Source organism: Anopheles nili, chromosome 3 (assembly GCF_943737925.1).
Source record: "Anopheles nili chromosome 3, idAnoNiliSN_F5_01, whole genome shotgun sequence".
In the NCBI taxonomy this organism is placed as follows: Eukaryota; Metazoa; Arthropoda; class Insecta; order Diptera; family Culicidae; genus Anopheles; species Anopheles nili.
The window spans coordinates 53,807,608-53,823,062 of NC_071292.1; the positions used below are offsets into that span (position 1 = coordinate 53,807,608).

At 48.4% G+C, this 15,455-nt stretch overlaps 1 protein-coding gene across 1 annotated transcript in view; it reads left to right on the forward strand.

Moving 5' to 3' along the window:
- LOC128724611 (collagen alpha-1(XVIII) chain) overlaps positions 1–15,455 on the forward strand; it is a 185,058-nt gene that overhangs the window by 66,243 nt on the left and 103,360 nt on the right. The window contains exons 2-3 of the mRNA XM_053818333.1: positions 12,296–12,387; positions 13,067–13,608. Of these exons, the coding sequence (XP_053674308.1) occupies positions 12,296–12,387; positions 13,067–13,608 (634 nt within the window). The remainder of the gene's footprint in view (positions 1–12,295; positions 12,388–13,066; positions 13,609–15,455) is intronic.

The window sequence follows — 15,455 nt, forward strand, 5'->3', positions numbered from 1 at the left end:
GAGTGCATGGCGAAGAATGCGTTGCGTATCGCAGCTGGCCCCATTTAAGAACGAGCGGGAGGCATCGTTTTGCGAGGCGAATAAAACACGCAACTTTATGGCCACCCGGGAGAGCAGCGAAGAGGCTCTTTGATGTGATAATAGGCGTTCAGGACGACCACCTACCGCTACGAAGCCAACTGGCGCACGGATTACGTGACGTGGCCGATGGCCATTAAAACCGCTAGATTAAAAACATCCGTCCCCAAGCCGAGTCGAGTGGTTCATCGACGAATCATCGGTGGTGTAATGATGCAACCTCTCGATCGCTGTTTGTCTTTGGGGAAACGAGTTCCCCATGCTGCATCCGTATTGTGCACGCTTTACGCTCGAATAAAGGACGCTTTTTTTTCTCAATGGCATCTAAATGGAGGAAGTTGTTTTTTTTGACCGGAAATGAACGCCAAACACGAACCCGTTTCGCTTCATTACGCTCCCGCGGGGACGAATAAGTGCTATTATTTTTCACCGATCCGCGAGAACGAACGCCATTTTAGCCTTCTTCCATCCCATGAATAAACAAATCCCCTGACCTTTTCTCTGTCGCAGGGTTTTTTTTCTTCTCGCATTTCTTCGTATTCACTACACGTAGAAGCCTCCCTCACCCGGAAGGAGTTAATTTTGCAATCGATCTGCGGCGTTCATTACGATTCGTTTCCCTTTTCAACCGACCGACGGCAGTTTTCGACTTTGTAAGCGAGAAAAAAACCTCATTGAAGTTGATATTTCCAATAAACGGAAAAAATGAAACAAAAAACTGCCGATTTCCCGAGTGGCTTTATTTAGCTCGACGTGGGCTCACAAATATGCGCACCGATAAACAAACAAAACCCAGTGGACAGGAAATGGCGGAAACCACCCGATCGGCGGCAAAAGTTCATTCGTCAATTAACACCGCACATTCGGTGCTTTAACAAGTTTACGCAGCACTTCGGCTGACGAAGCGAGCGCACCGGTTTGTACGCAGATAATATGTGCTAAATGGTGTACAAGCAAAACTGCCCGATTCCGTTCTCCGGTTCCGGTTGCCCTATTGTCTAGGGTTCACCCTCACGCAGGCCACGCGAAGAAACACATATACACATGTGACACATGCGCACATGAAAAATGGATCTGTGGTTTATCCCGCGAGAATATCGATTCCAATTAAAAATTCGTCAATATGTCGAACTCAACAGCGCATTGCTGGGGGTGAACGCCACCCCCTTCGAGGGAGGGTGGATTTATGCGCCCACCCTCCGCTCAGATCGAATTGCATTCCTCTACCGCAATGTGATTGATCGCTGACACTGATGGTGACACATTCTCACTGTCTCACGGTTCGCGGTCGCTCTTCGATTTCCGGTCCCGGTTTCCTCGCGAGAGTCGCAAACATCCGTCAGTATCCGTTTCATCGGATCGACGGTTGATAGTTCCTTCCCGGTGGTTCTAAAGCAAACCCCCCTGGTGGGTCCTGAAGGCACGAAACAAACGTTGCTGACACCTATTTTCGGAACAAATGTTTGCCCGCGAAAACCCTCGCTGTCGTCTCGGTTTCTTGTCAATTGTGACGATAGCCTTGTGTGTTTGTGTGGCGTACGTCTTCCAAGGCAAACAGCGGCCATAGCCATCGGGCAAGGGAACCGGGTCAAGGCTCAACATGACATTGTTGGGTGCTAATGCTAAAGTAAGGGCTATTGTAAAGGGCGTCAATACACCTTCGGGAGGCCATCGGGAGAAAGCGCCATGAGTGAGTACAGTTCATCCGTAGCGCTTTATTGCACTGGGGGTATTATACGGTTATTTACCGATTAGCTTAAATATCTCGTCGATGAAGCCATCTTAACATCATCACAGTCCATCACGTAACTCACTGGGTTTGAAAATGTATAAGTAGCTATTTAAAGTACGTTTTATCAACTTTAAAGCAGCCTCCTACTTAAACGTTTTTGCATCGCTCACAATCCTTTAAAAACTCGCCCAGTATCCTTCGAAACAATCTTCCAATCGGAGCAATAATTTATTGCCGCTATCATTGAGCCCCGATGCTGCTGCTTAACCATTGCTGCCTATCGTCGGTTTGCTTTGTGTTCTCCTCGAGCGTGGTTGACGGACAAAGGCCGTTTTTTCTTGCGACTCGCGAGACTTTCCATCCATTGGAATAATTTCCTCAGCTCTCGGCTGCCTCAAATCGTTTAGTGGGAAGGAAAAATCGACCCGTGCTGCGGGGTGGTTGGCTCGAGCGTTCCATCGCCTTTCGCAGACCAACTTTTCCCATTCATTAAGATGCAGCGTCAGCTCCCGCGGCTTATTCTGAGCCCACCCAGCCCGGGTTCTCGTACCACCGGAGCCAGTTTGCCGCGAAAAGACACACTCGCTTGGCTTGCGAGCCAATCAGTCAAAAGTCGATCAAAAAGCAGCCAGCAAACCGAAAACGCCAAAGCTCATAATCGCGCATAAATCATACCGCGCGCGCTGGTGGAAAAGGTTTCCCTCATCCGAGTCGACAGATGGGCAGGGGGGCCACGTTGTTGCTGACGTTTGGGGGGGGGCGAGTGTCACGAGTGCCGCCGGTTAGTGTTTAACTTTCGTAAACACACAGCTTCCCCGTGCATTTGTTCACCATCCTCGTTCGAGGAGTTGCATCTCACTCTCGCTTTCATTTTGTGTTCCATTTTTTTTTTCACCATAACCACCACTGCGATGTATCAACTGCTTTGAAGGTGAACCGTGTGACCACCTGTCATGATGCTTCTGGTGTGGTTTAGGAGGAGTTCGAAAAGAAAAAAAACATCCAGTCACACGCTGCAGCGCAGCACGGGTTGAAACAGAGAGATTGTCAACCGAGCGGGGTCGGCTTTTTGGAAGCTGTGGGCGGCGCAAGCGAACCGACTAAGTAGGTGCGATCATCATCTGTCTCCGGGTCGGCTTCCAGGCGATTGCATGGGTAAATATTTCATCCCAGAAGTTTGGTTGATCCCGCGATGCTTCATGGCATACAAAAGTTGGTCAACGAACGGACAGGCAGCGGGAGTTGCCGTTTGTGCCAGTTTTGCGACCGTCTCAACGCGGCCGTTTGCAGGCACATTATTTATATGCACCTTCCGAAAATGGGATGCAGAATGGAGCGAGAAATCATGAACTCCATCCGGAGTGTCTCCGTGCTCCATTACCCCAATGGCGTGCCAGCGAACCATGGCGGTGGGAAATGCGTCATAAAAGTCATAAGGCATGCAGAAAACGAACGAAGAACGAAAAAAAATCTTAAATCTCACTCAAGAATACCGCTTGAAGCGCCCGTAAAGGCTAAGAGATGGTGGAAGCGAACGCAAAAAAAAACAAGACAGCGCCACAAAATGAAACATCCTCGCAGACGGGAGATAAAACATGATTTACGAGACGATTCCAAGAGCGCGCCTTGCACAAGTGCAATTGTGCGAGATCGATGCTCGATTCCAAACGACCTATTAACGTTCGCATCGAGTGCCACTCCAGGGTAGCAGCAGCGTGTCTCCTTCGTGTCAGCCAGTTTGGATATTCAGTAAACATTTCTTTTGTTTTGCCTCTCTGTCGAGACGCGAATGGCGGCAAATGGTGTGCCGTTTTGCGTGTGTGCTTCCGCAGATGTGTGCCGCAAAATGGGACGCCTGGGACACAGATATCGCGAGGGAAAGACGCGCAGCCAGAAGACGTCTGGGTTGGTGTGTGCCGTGTAATTACGCCCTTTTTCGAAGGATCCTTTCGCAGCAACGGTCGTAAGAGCAGCGAAAAGGCGGGCAGGCGCCGATTGCCATCGCGATGATAATCTCGATCCGAGGCATTTAGCGTTTGATTGTGGAGATAATTGAGTTAAGAAATGAAGAACGAACTCTTTTCGATTCTTGCGGAGTTCGCGTGTGGTGTGGAATTTCTATTATTTCGCTCGCCATTTCCTGCTCTTGATTATGTATTTTTTTTTCATTTCAAACGGAAAAAGACTGAATTGGGGCTGAAAAGCTTTTTGTATAAATATTTGCTCCTTGTTTACAACAGCGCGCCGTGGCCACGAATTTGATTGTGTTTTTCTCGTGCGACGTGCACGCTATTTTAACACTCATGAAATTGTGTTTGCCTTACATGTACATTTGCCCAAGCAAATTGGGGGTTAGACAAACACTCGCCACGGTTTACCTTTGTGTGGGAGATGTGCAGGAAAAACCACCCCCAAGGTAACGATCGATAATTTCAATGATGAACCACGACATGGAAATCGCTCTTTGCTGGACCATCCCTTCACTCAGTGCAGCTTCATTTTCCTCGAGCCAAAAGAAGTAATCCTACCGGTTGCTTTTAAAATATTTAATCCATGCTCGTGTTTCGAAGTTTTTGGGTGGATGTTTTTTTTTGTGTTTTGTTTTACTACAATGTTCCCCGACTCGTTTCGTCCTTGTTTTTGTACCGCGGCGATCAATCGACACACGAACACACATACACAGAAACTCGATCACCATCGTACGGTGCATCGATTCACCAAATTCATCAAAACGTGCAGGGCAGCGTGTTCGCTCGAACCGAAACCCTAAGCCGAATGTAAAAATAATAAAAATCTCGAACCCCACGAACGGTGTGTACTTTCCATTAACGGTGGACGGAAAACTTTTGCGTCAAATATTTATGGAAAGCGCGCTACCAACGGATGTACTTCCAACCGTTGGCGGCTACCGTGTTGGTAAGGTTGCGCTTTCACGAAGAAGCAAAAGGATTCGAGGTGGGTGTGGGCTCCCGAATCATATCCTCGTTATCCTGCGCACGAGCTACACGGATCGGGGGAACGTTTATCTAATCGGCCGAGTAACGTGAGGAAAATTGATTTTCTTTCTTGTATCGAATCCCTTTCCGTGTGCAAACCCGCCGCATGCCTTTGTTCGACCTACCCCCAGCATTTGGTTTTTGTTGTTTATTTTTTGTTGCAACTTTGTCCAATTAAAATAGAAAGATTTCCCTTTCGATATCTACCCTTGCGTTTTTGCGCATTACTTTTTTTTTCGGCACTTCCCTCTTCGCGTTCTCATACGTACTCCTATTTTTGCTCATCTATAATCCCACGTATCCTTTCCTCTGGCTTTAATCGATTCCGTGTAATCTAGTGCCGGCATATTCGACTGCTTGTTTGCCAGCCTGTGCAGCACCGGCAGGGGAAAGCAACAAATTAATTTTCCATCTGCGCGCGGGAAACGTAATCCCTTTCGGCTTGGTTTCGGCTCTCTCTCTCTCTCTCTGGTTGCGGTGGGCACCCAACATAAGCACTGGCTACACTTGCGACACGACACCCTAGATTAGGCGTCAAAACAAGGTTTTTACTTCATAATATTCGGCTACCGCGTCTCGCGTTGTTGCCATACGCGGGGCTTATTGATTTTCCTTGCGTGAAGATTTAGTGCCCGTATCCGGTTCCCTCGCTTGCGGTGGCCTCACCAAGAAGCGCGGTGGAAATTTTCCTCGGTAATCCGTGCCGAAACCGCGTGTCACTTCCCTCCGCGATCAGTAGCCCTCTAATAATCCAATATGCTAAAAGATACTCAAATATTGCGGCTCATAAAGCAAGCTACGAAACAAACGGAGCGAGAGTGCCTTCGCTACAATCGATGGTACACGCGTTTATGCTTCCTTTCTTTTCCGTGCACGAAGCTCGTATGTTTGCGGGCAGTAGTAACAATTAGCATTCTGCACGCCTGTGAGCCTCAAACTTCGACCAGAGCACATAAATGACCCACCCGAATTACATAAACACCGGCGCGGCCTGGTCCGGATTGGGAAGCGTGCCGAGCCCATTTTAGGCTCCCTTTTGTTAACCTACCATCTAGTTAGTCGTGCACGTGTTCCCGTCAGTCGCGAGTGGCTGGTTCTATTTGCGACCTGTGCGCGAAGGTGCAGCAGCCACGGGCACCGGAAGAAAAATCAATAAATATTCAATTATTCAAACCGAACGTGGCGGCGATCGGCAGAGGGCCAAAGCTACTACGGCATGGGCATGGCTAGCAGAACGCGCAGCAGCAACAAATGCCACAGAATTCAAGAGAGGGACGTGAAAAAAAACCTTCAATTGCCTTTTGCGCGAATGGTGCATCTCGCAAGCGCTTAGAAAACGTGCAAAAGAAATAAAATAAAAATCCCCCGTGAGCTTAACCGCATGGTGGGAGAGGTTTTTTTTTGTTTAACTTGTTGCCCACACGAACAACTCAATACCGACCAATTCAAAGAGGAAAGCACGTTTTTATTTCATTTTTAACGGTTTCCTCTCCATTTACTGGAACGATCGCGGGATTGCATTGTGCGCTGTTACACCTCGGTTGTTCGTTCCTTCTGCCACTTTCAATTGGCATTTTATAATCGAGGTTTTAGCCCTAGCACCTTGCCGCTAACTCCACCCAAAGCACCAGCAGCTTGAATTGTGTAGCCCTACCAGCGATATGTAGCTTGCACTGTGATAAAAGTCCAACCTGCAGCTGTCGGGGGCGGGTTTGTTAGCATAGTTCGTTCTCGTAAGTCAATATGGACCACCTTGCTGCCGGGTGGTTCCCCGTTTACTAGTGCGCAGGATTCTAATCAATCTAAAATGTGTTCCAACATTTCCATTTGGCGATTGCGTTAAGGTGAACACGAGGTGAGCTGTCTATTTTTGAAATGGAACTCCTGACGTTTAGTTCCAATCTACTGCCCAGCCATGGCACTTGTGTACAGTAGGCTTTGCTTTTTTTTGACGTGTTGACTGCCACTTGCAGCTTGATCGTAAGTAACGCAGTAACACATGACACGTATATGTCACTAAGGGATATTTTGTAACTCTATTTGGCAAACAAAAAATTGATCATTGAAATAATTCACACTTAATTGTACGCAAATAAAACCACGTCATAGTTATGCGTCATTTTGCTACCAAACGGTGGGTGGTTCGGGATTTTTGTCGGTATGCCCTTCATCGCAAAGTGGCTCTGTTTAATGCATCATATAGCAAACAAACGAAGAATAAAAAACCCACTCACATGTTCGATGAAATGCATGATTCAACGTTCGAGCATAAATATAACATCACGCATTCGATTAGCTTCTAGCGAAGCGATAGAATGCAAAGAAGAGTAATAGTCATCATCTTCGTAGTATGCAAATGTTTAAAAAAAAAAGGATCTTCCATTTGATTTACTTCCTCCAAAGAGCTGCCTCCAGCGTCATTTCTCGACGTCCCCTAACGCAAGTAAATAGAGAGAAAGAAGAACAAACTGAAGCTGAATCATGCGGAAGCAATTGTTTGATGTTGTGCAATTTGCGGGGGAATTTTGCTGCGCGAAATGAGCGGCATAAATAAAAGTTCCTTAAATTAACAACTTTACCCACAACGCGCCACCGTTCACCGGGGGAGCGTGTTCTTTCGCGTGCCGATCGCGCTCGACTAGGAGTTTCGAGAAATTGGCAAGAGCCATCAAACGAACGGAAGTCGTTGCATAGCGAACCGAATGCTTCACGTCTCAGTGAAGGCATTCGCAGAATAACCATCCAACGATGGTGAAATTTATCGCTGAGATGAATTTTATACTATTTTCCTGTGAAAATGAATCAGATATTTTCTTTATTAATTTCAATGAAAAGTGCATACAAAGCGAAACGTGTTGCTTTCATCCACATACTCGTATGGTGTTTGCTTGGGTTTTAAAAACTCACAGGAAAACACCACCAACGATATCCCACATTTCGCCCCAAAGCGTTCATTTTGTGGTGTTTTCGAGTGCAGGAATGTTTGGTTTTCCCCTTTTTTTGACCATCCATTTTTTGTTACCCGCAATGACTTTCAACGCATGGAAAAAGTGTCCACCGCACTGTCCATTTAATTTGACACCTCGCGTTCGTCCTCACTGCCCCAGGATGTTTTAATCGTGTGATAATCCTCCCCATCAAACCCTTACAAGCCGATTAAGAACTGCCGCCGTGTTTTAATGCGTCCACCGCAATGCTGTTGACGCCGGGGGAAAATGGATGGAAATCATAATAAAAAGAGCAATACTCCCCACCACCGGTGGTCCAAACGGATGCTGTTTTAAGTCGCGGGAAACGGTAGAACACTCTGTGGCACGTGCCTGAGAGAAAAAGCGCTACGTGTAAACGAAAACTAGACGATGGACGTCAGTCGGTGTCGTGCCGTTCGCGGGACCGGAAGGAAAAATAAATAGCGCCCGCTTGAATTAAACGGCGGGGAAAACGAGATAGAGAGAGAGAAAGAGTGGGAGAACAAAAACAACCACCCAAGAAAACGGATGCCGCTGGGATGCTTTACAAAGTTAATGCAAATATGAAACGCTTGCGGAAAGCAGCACCCACACGCGAAGTGGAATCGCCCACTGTGGGCGATGGGAAGTTGGAAAACTGAGCTCGTGCCCGCTTCGCCATGTCGCGCTGGCTTAGGGGTCCTCTGCCCGCCGGAAACGGATCGAACATCAAACGATCGAAAGAGCCAGTCGTGTCGGGGGCGTACGAAGCCACCGACGGTGAGCCCGGATCACGTCAAAACTGAAACCACAGCGTAATGGAGACGACGCACTGGCTTGGGTTGATTTTTCCGAACGGAATTTTCCGATCCGATAAACGCGAATCCTCACCCACCCGAAGCGCTGCTGGGCGTGCTGTGGGTGGTACCGCTCGGATTGATTCGAGAGATCAGAGACTTTACGGCTTCCTTGTCACAAACTGAATGCGATGAGAGAGAGGGAGACAGACAGAGCTGATTTGATGAGACTTGGAAGCATGAGAGAGCAGGTCAGGAGGGAAATTGAACTCATTTTGCTTTTTTGGGATCGCTCATAATTTGTCGTCACCGAACGCCTCATCGACCATCAAACGGTACGCCATCGATGTTGATGGGAGAGGATGATGATGAATGGATGGGAAAAAACTTTTCCACCGTGTCCGAGGGGGAGAGATGTGGCAAAAGAAAAATGAAACTTCCGCCCGGTACACTGGTTCGGGCGACGAAAAACACGGAAAACAAATTCATTTCCCTAATCACGGTCGCTTGGGAGGAGTCTTTTTTTTTGGCTTTTCTTTACGGACAGTGGTTTTAGGCAAATAAATCTCCACCACCTTGCGTTGTGGTGGAAAATTTGAAGATGAAAAACCGGCGTCCGATGCGCAAAGAGACAGAAAGAGTGAACCAAGCAACCGAGAGGACAGCCAACCAGCAACAAGTGGCTCGTAAGAAATCCGTTTCCGAAACGGAACCGGTTGGCTTTTATCCTCCTTAGGGAAAGAGGGTGGCCACTTCTCCCCCATTGCCGGATGAAGCGAATGGCACAATAAGTAATTAAACCCATCCATTCCCGGAGCAGTGCGTCCGACAGGGCAATACCACCGCCGTTTGTATAGGCCGCGGAAAACCCGACTCGGAAAAACGTCGGATGAATTGTTACCCAAGCAAACCACCACCACTCGCTTATCGAACTCCGGAGTGGGCGGCGGAAAGGCTGGGGCCAACCCCATCTGTGGTTTCCCTCGCACCGACCACTAAAGACACACACACACACTCTGTGCGAAGGGCTCCGGCGAGGGGTTGCGATCTTTGAGCGCAACATCTGCAGCAAATCGAATACCGTACCAACGAGACCTCGCTTCTCCGTTTCGAGAAGTGCCCTAACTGGCTGCTCCGGCGGCCAGAACTGCTCGCGCGAGGTCTGGCAATAGTTTCATAATTAATTACGGCAAGCAATTGTGGGGCAACGGCGCCGGCTTTCGGCCGGGAAAACCCGAAATTGTGAGTAGGAAACGGCGCACCCCCCGGAGCACGGTTCTTGGATTTTGACGAAGATTGCGAGGGTCATAAATTTATGGCAACTCTGCCACGGCCGCTACTGCCGCTTCTTGTGTGAGAAATCTTCTTAGTAAGCAGCACTCTTTACGCATCCACTTCCCGGGAAAACCAACGCGCACACAAAATGTGTACCGCGGGATTTTGTGTGACGAATGCGACTGTTGGCGGGTCTCGGTGATCGTTGTTTGTTTGGATGATCTGCTACGCCCTTTTTCTTCCCCGAAAGAGAGATAATTTTCCAATCCTGCTTCTCCGATGACGTACGGAAAAGCGTATACAAAGCTGTGGTGAGTTGTTTGTGAATGAAATGCAAAAAAAACGAAGAAAAAACCTACACACTTTGTGTAGGATATCAACTCGGGAGGATTAAATCAAATGGGCTTGGAATTAAAATTAATTGGCTTGCTATGATCAGATGTTTTTGTACTTTGTCGTGTTTTGTCTATAACCAAAAGCGTGTGTTGATTAAGTGATGTCAAATAAATGCTTTAGAATTGCGAGTGCTTTGATGATCGTGTGAGTAATTGATAGAAATCTGTGACGGATCGATTTTCATGTGTGAAGGGAGATATGTTTTTAAAACGTACACAATAGTATAATGGGAAATGTAAAATTTACGTTTGGTCGGGAAACGGAACAACGTTTCGCGGAATTAGATCGCATTTAGCGTGTTTTTTTTAGAATAGTATCCATCCTGTTCCTAAGCTGTAGAGTGATGAATAACACGAAAATTGCAGTTGGCAACATTTAAATGATGCTATTTGCTACTGGATGATATCATACCGAGTCTCTCCCACCACCACCCCGCATGTTCGTTTTAATGACGGTATTTTGCTACGGTCATATTTTTTATTATTTCTGGCCCGCCTGCGCCCGCTGTTGATGGTCATGCGAACGTCCATACTTTACGATGAAACCAGCCGACTAGAAGCGTACTCGTGTTTATATCGTTAAAGCTCACGTCGCAACGGCATAAAGGTCACTGGAGCAGAGCACAAAAAAAAAACACCTCCCCCAAAAAATGGATCCTCTGCATTCGAGCCGCTTTTCCCGCTACGGTGGCAAATTTATGGCGAAGAAAAGCGAGCCACCGACCAGACGGTGCAATATTTTTCTTCCACCACCACGCACGAGGCAAAAATTCATCAGCTGTCACCGGGAGCTGCATGATTGATCAGTTTTTACGAGTCTCGAGCCTACACACTCGACGACGCCACCACGTCGGAGGCTTCTTGTTGCTCGGGGCACGGAACCCCTGAACAAGTTAAAAATTGGACACACCTGTGTCACTTGCAGCGCCAGACTGCGATTCATTTGTGCTGGGTGTGTGTGTGTGTGTGTGAGTGAGGGGTTGATTTACAATTTTTTTTTCGTTCAACCCTCACCCGTGCCTTCACTCAATGCTGGTTCTTGGTTTCCATGATGGATCATAAAAGCGTATGCCACAATCACCATATGACGGCAACACGGAACGAAGCATTCCGGAAGCAAGCGAGAAAAAAGAATGCCCTCACGACCCGCCTCGGCGTTACACTCTGCCCCTTTTTTATTGTAACAATTCAAACTCTTCCGTCACAATTTGGTTAGAATGTGCCCGCGGGCGTGTGTTTTGTTCTGCTTCCGGCGATGGTTGCAGCTTATGCCCGGTTGGGCAAGTTAGGCCTCTCACCGAGAGTTTGCTCGTCTGTTTTCATTTGTCACCGATACATTCTTCACCTTGACGGCTCTTTTTTGGAATTTCGCAAATTTATAGCCTGGTTTTTTTGGTTGTAGAAGTTCCGTCTGTTTTTATTATTAGCTATGGTATCTACCAACGAGTGTGCAATGTTATCCAGCTTTAACAGCGGTGTCTGAGCTACAAACAGCCATGTGTGTATGTTTGAATTTTTATTTTATTACGCAAACTTGAACGCGCACGACGCCACGTGTCAATCAAGATGACACACGTGGCCACTGGAATTCGAGCGGGGAAAGTTTACCGGAAAAGTTATTCGACCGGGCCGGTATTGATGTGGTTGGATTGAATATTTTTACCGCACGGCGTCGAATAACTTTTCAATAAATATTTTCCCCACACACAGGACGCAATGCGTGGAGAGAAAAGGTGACACACGACGGCCCTTGTTTGGGCGTTGTTTCGGCTTAATGAATAGAAAGAGCCCTCTCTGTAGCCCGGGTGAATCGTAAATTAGAGCCGAAATGGCGTGTGGCGTGTAATGAACCTCGTTGATCCGATGTCAAGCACCAAAGCTCGTAATCTTTACTGCCCGATTACTACATCCCTGAACCCCGGTCGACCCGCATTCGGCAATCTTTCACTACTCCATCATCTTCAGCATGCACGCAACTAAATGACATTCGGCCCCAGGAGAGGGCCCTGATTTAAATTCATATCTAATTTCGGCCAACCCGCTCGTCTTATCTCGTCTCTTCCCTCTCCGGCAGGTGGCTTTACGGAACGGTCGTGACGTTGATTTGCATCGCGCACAGGGTGACCTCATCGGAGCTGAACATATTCGGCGGCCAAGGCATCCGAGGTAAGTGTGTGACTCAGAGCTGTGTGGCGGCGACGAGCGATCGCAGCATAGATGGTGGTGGTGGTCTTTGCTGATGCTGCTACTTCCTAATGCGCACCGACAGCTTATCGGTAATTTCGATCGGAATCGAGTGGTCGAGGAACCGGCGGCAGCATGATGTGTGACAGTCCGGGTAGCCCAAACCTATCATATGTGTGTGTGTGTCTCGCCTGGTTTCGGTGGATGAAGGGTGGAGCAAGGCGCGGTCATAAAACAGGCTTAACGTGGACACCTCTGTGGCGTTGTTGAATAAGCGTTTATGCTACCGCTTTACCATGATTGCAAATTCGCCTCAAAGTAGCAGGGTTAGGTTTTTTGGCAAACCATCCAGTGGCTCGATAATCCCCCTGGCTTATCGTTCGATTACTAATGGTTAATACTTAGCATTAAAATGTGAATCGTTTGAAAAAAATACCACAGATTGGGGAATGGCCCAATTACACTACTAGAGTAACGTAAAATCCACTGTGTGCATGCTTTTATTGTGCACGAATTGAAACATTTCATCAACCTGCTAAACGCCAGCAAGTATGCAATATGCATGACACAGCAGAAACCCCTTTCACCGAGTAACATTTCACAGCAGCTTAGCGGTTCAGTTTAACGAAGGACTCCTTCCTCTACTTTTCGACCCATCCAGATGCCCTCGCCGAACGCGATCTGATGGGTGCGATCCAGATACCGCTGCAGAACGGGGTGAAGTTCGTCGATGGACTGGACGGGTTTCCGGCGTTCGGCGTCACCAGCGAGGCGGACCTGAAGTCACCCTTCAAGCTCATCCTCTCGGACCATCTGCAGGATTTCGCCATTATCGCAACCGTCAGACCGCAGTCCAGCTCCGGTGGTTGGGTTTTCTCCGTGGTCAACTCACTCGACACCGTTGTCCAGCTCGGCTTGCTGCTGGAACCGACCGCCGATGGTGAACAGTGGAACGCCACGCTCTACTACACCGACGCGAAAAAGGACCGCACCAGCCAGCCGCTCGCGTCGTTCCAGGTGCCGTACGGCAAGAGCTGGATGAAGATGATCTTCAAGGTGCTACCGGACCAGGTCGTCTTCTACTACAACTGTCTCGAGTCCGGCATACTGCCGGTGAAGAAAGAACCACGTAAGTTAGTGTTCGACACCGCCTCAACGGTGTACATTGGCCAGGCTGGGCCCATACTGAAGCGGAAATTTGAGGTAAGTGATTTCAATTGATCCGTTAAAATTGCCACCGGAATCCGGAAACGGTACCATTCCACGCTTTGCTGACTCGACGAGAAATCCCGCGCAACCGTTTCCAAGCCAACGAGACACACGCTCGAGGCGCGGTATCTGCGCCACCACAGCCATCATCCGGTTCAACGCAAGCTGCAACTAGAATTAATCATTAATTACTGCCAACACTCTCGACACGGTGCGAACAGAAAAGGCGAGGTGACTGCAAATAAAAGCTCGCGCGTGCTCTGTCCTCTGTGCTGCGGGAACGGACCGAAAAGGACAGTGGAACCGCAACGACACGAGCGTCGACCGACCTCTTCCGTAATGGCGCTCGATTACACGGCCCTGGGAGATTGTCGTGATTCCGAAAAGTTGTTTGCCAAAGTCGGCAAATGTGTCCTCCCGGCGGCGGTAGGTGGTCACGCGAGGTCGAGACGCGCAGAGGGTTCACACTCACCGGCAAGTGTCAGGTTTTGCCGCCGCAGTTCCACAGAAATGTGTATTAAAATTTCATCACCGTACCTGACGCCCTTGCCATGCGAAGATAAGGACTATCTGAATGTGGGTGGGCCAGCTCTTCAACCCAAGCGCGCCAGGTCACCCCCAAAACGGAATGCAACGATTCCGACTGGCCGGGCGTTGACGGTTTGACGCGTAAAACTTCCACATTACAACCCGGTTTTTGATGTGGCCTAGTTTTTCGCACCCGGGTTTTCGAATACCCGTGAACGAGAGGCAAACGCAAGGGAATGTAGGGGGGAAAATACACATCCCATTTCACGAACCCACCCGCGCACAAGCACTCACAGTCACAGGACACAAATCAGGTTGGAGAGTTGGTTCAACGCCTACTACGAAATGGGCAGTTTGGGGCTACCGATCCGTTCCGGATGGCCCGTTACGAGGCAACTTAAAATGGGGAATTTATATTCATTATCATTCAACACGGTGCCCCTTCCGTTTAAACAAACCGGGAAAAAAAGAGAACAGAACTGGAGAAACAAACATTCCACCATTTTGCTACCACCCACTACCAGCCTCCATCGTTGTGGGCTTTTTTTTCTCCTCTGTGATATTACTTTTTTTTTCTTCCTTCGGTTTCATCTTCACTCACCACTACCTGACGGGGCATCTCTTGGAATCGTTTCCTGATTAAAATTCTTTCCACCTACACCCTGCGGGCCATTTCCCATTCCTTGAGCTCTCTTGGTTTTACGGCGCCACGTTGTTGCTGCGCAAAATTACTGCACCCAAAGTAAGGGGGAAAAAAACGTGGTACCCCCGTTTAGGAGCCCATCGGAACATTTCGCGTCAAACCGTCAACATTTCGCGGGCAAAAATCGATCGACTGTCAGGAGATGCCTGCCGTACTGAACATTCCGATTCTTCCGGGGAATCGGATGTGATTTTTAAATGTTCGCTTCCGCCTCATTTCCGTCCTGAAACGTGATCCCGTCTCAGGATGCGGCCTTTTTCCAAAGGGAGACTGTAATGATGGTCCTCGGAAACACCTTCCAGCAAGTGAGGCGCGTCGGTTTTTGCTCAATTTAATTGGCCCAGTCCTCTGTTCCGACTCATCTGCTTTGCGACAACCCTTGAGCCGGTGTGTAAGAAAAATCGACTGCCTCAGCGGATAAGGAATCCTCATCTCGTTCGCACGTGTTATCACGGTGGAAAACGGGAACTCTCCTGGTAAAAAGATTCACGAGACACAGCGTTCCGCTATGCTCCCTTTTTTACCAATTTCAAACGCAACCGTTGCTCCTCGAGCGTTTCGCGGTAAAAGTGCTGCAACAAATGATCAATATTCATTCCGCGACATGTTC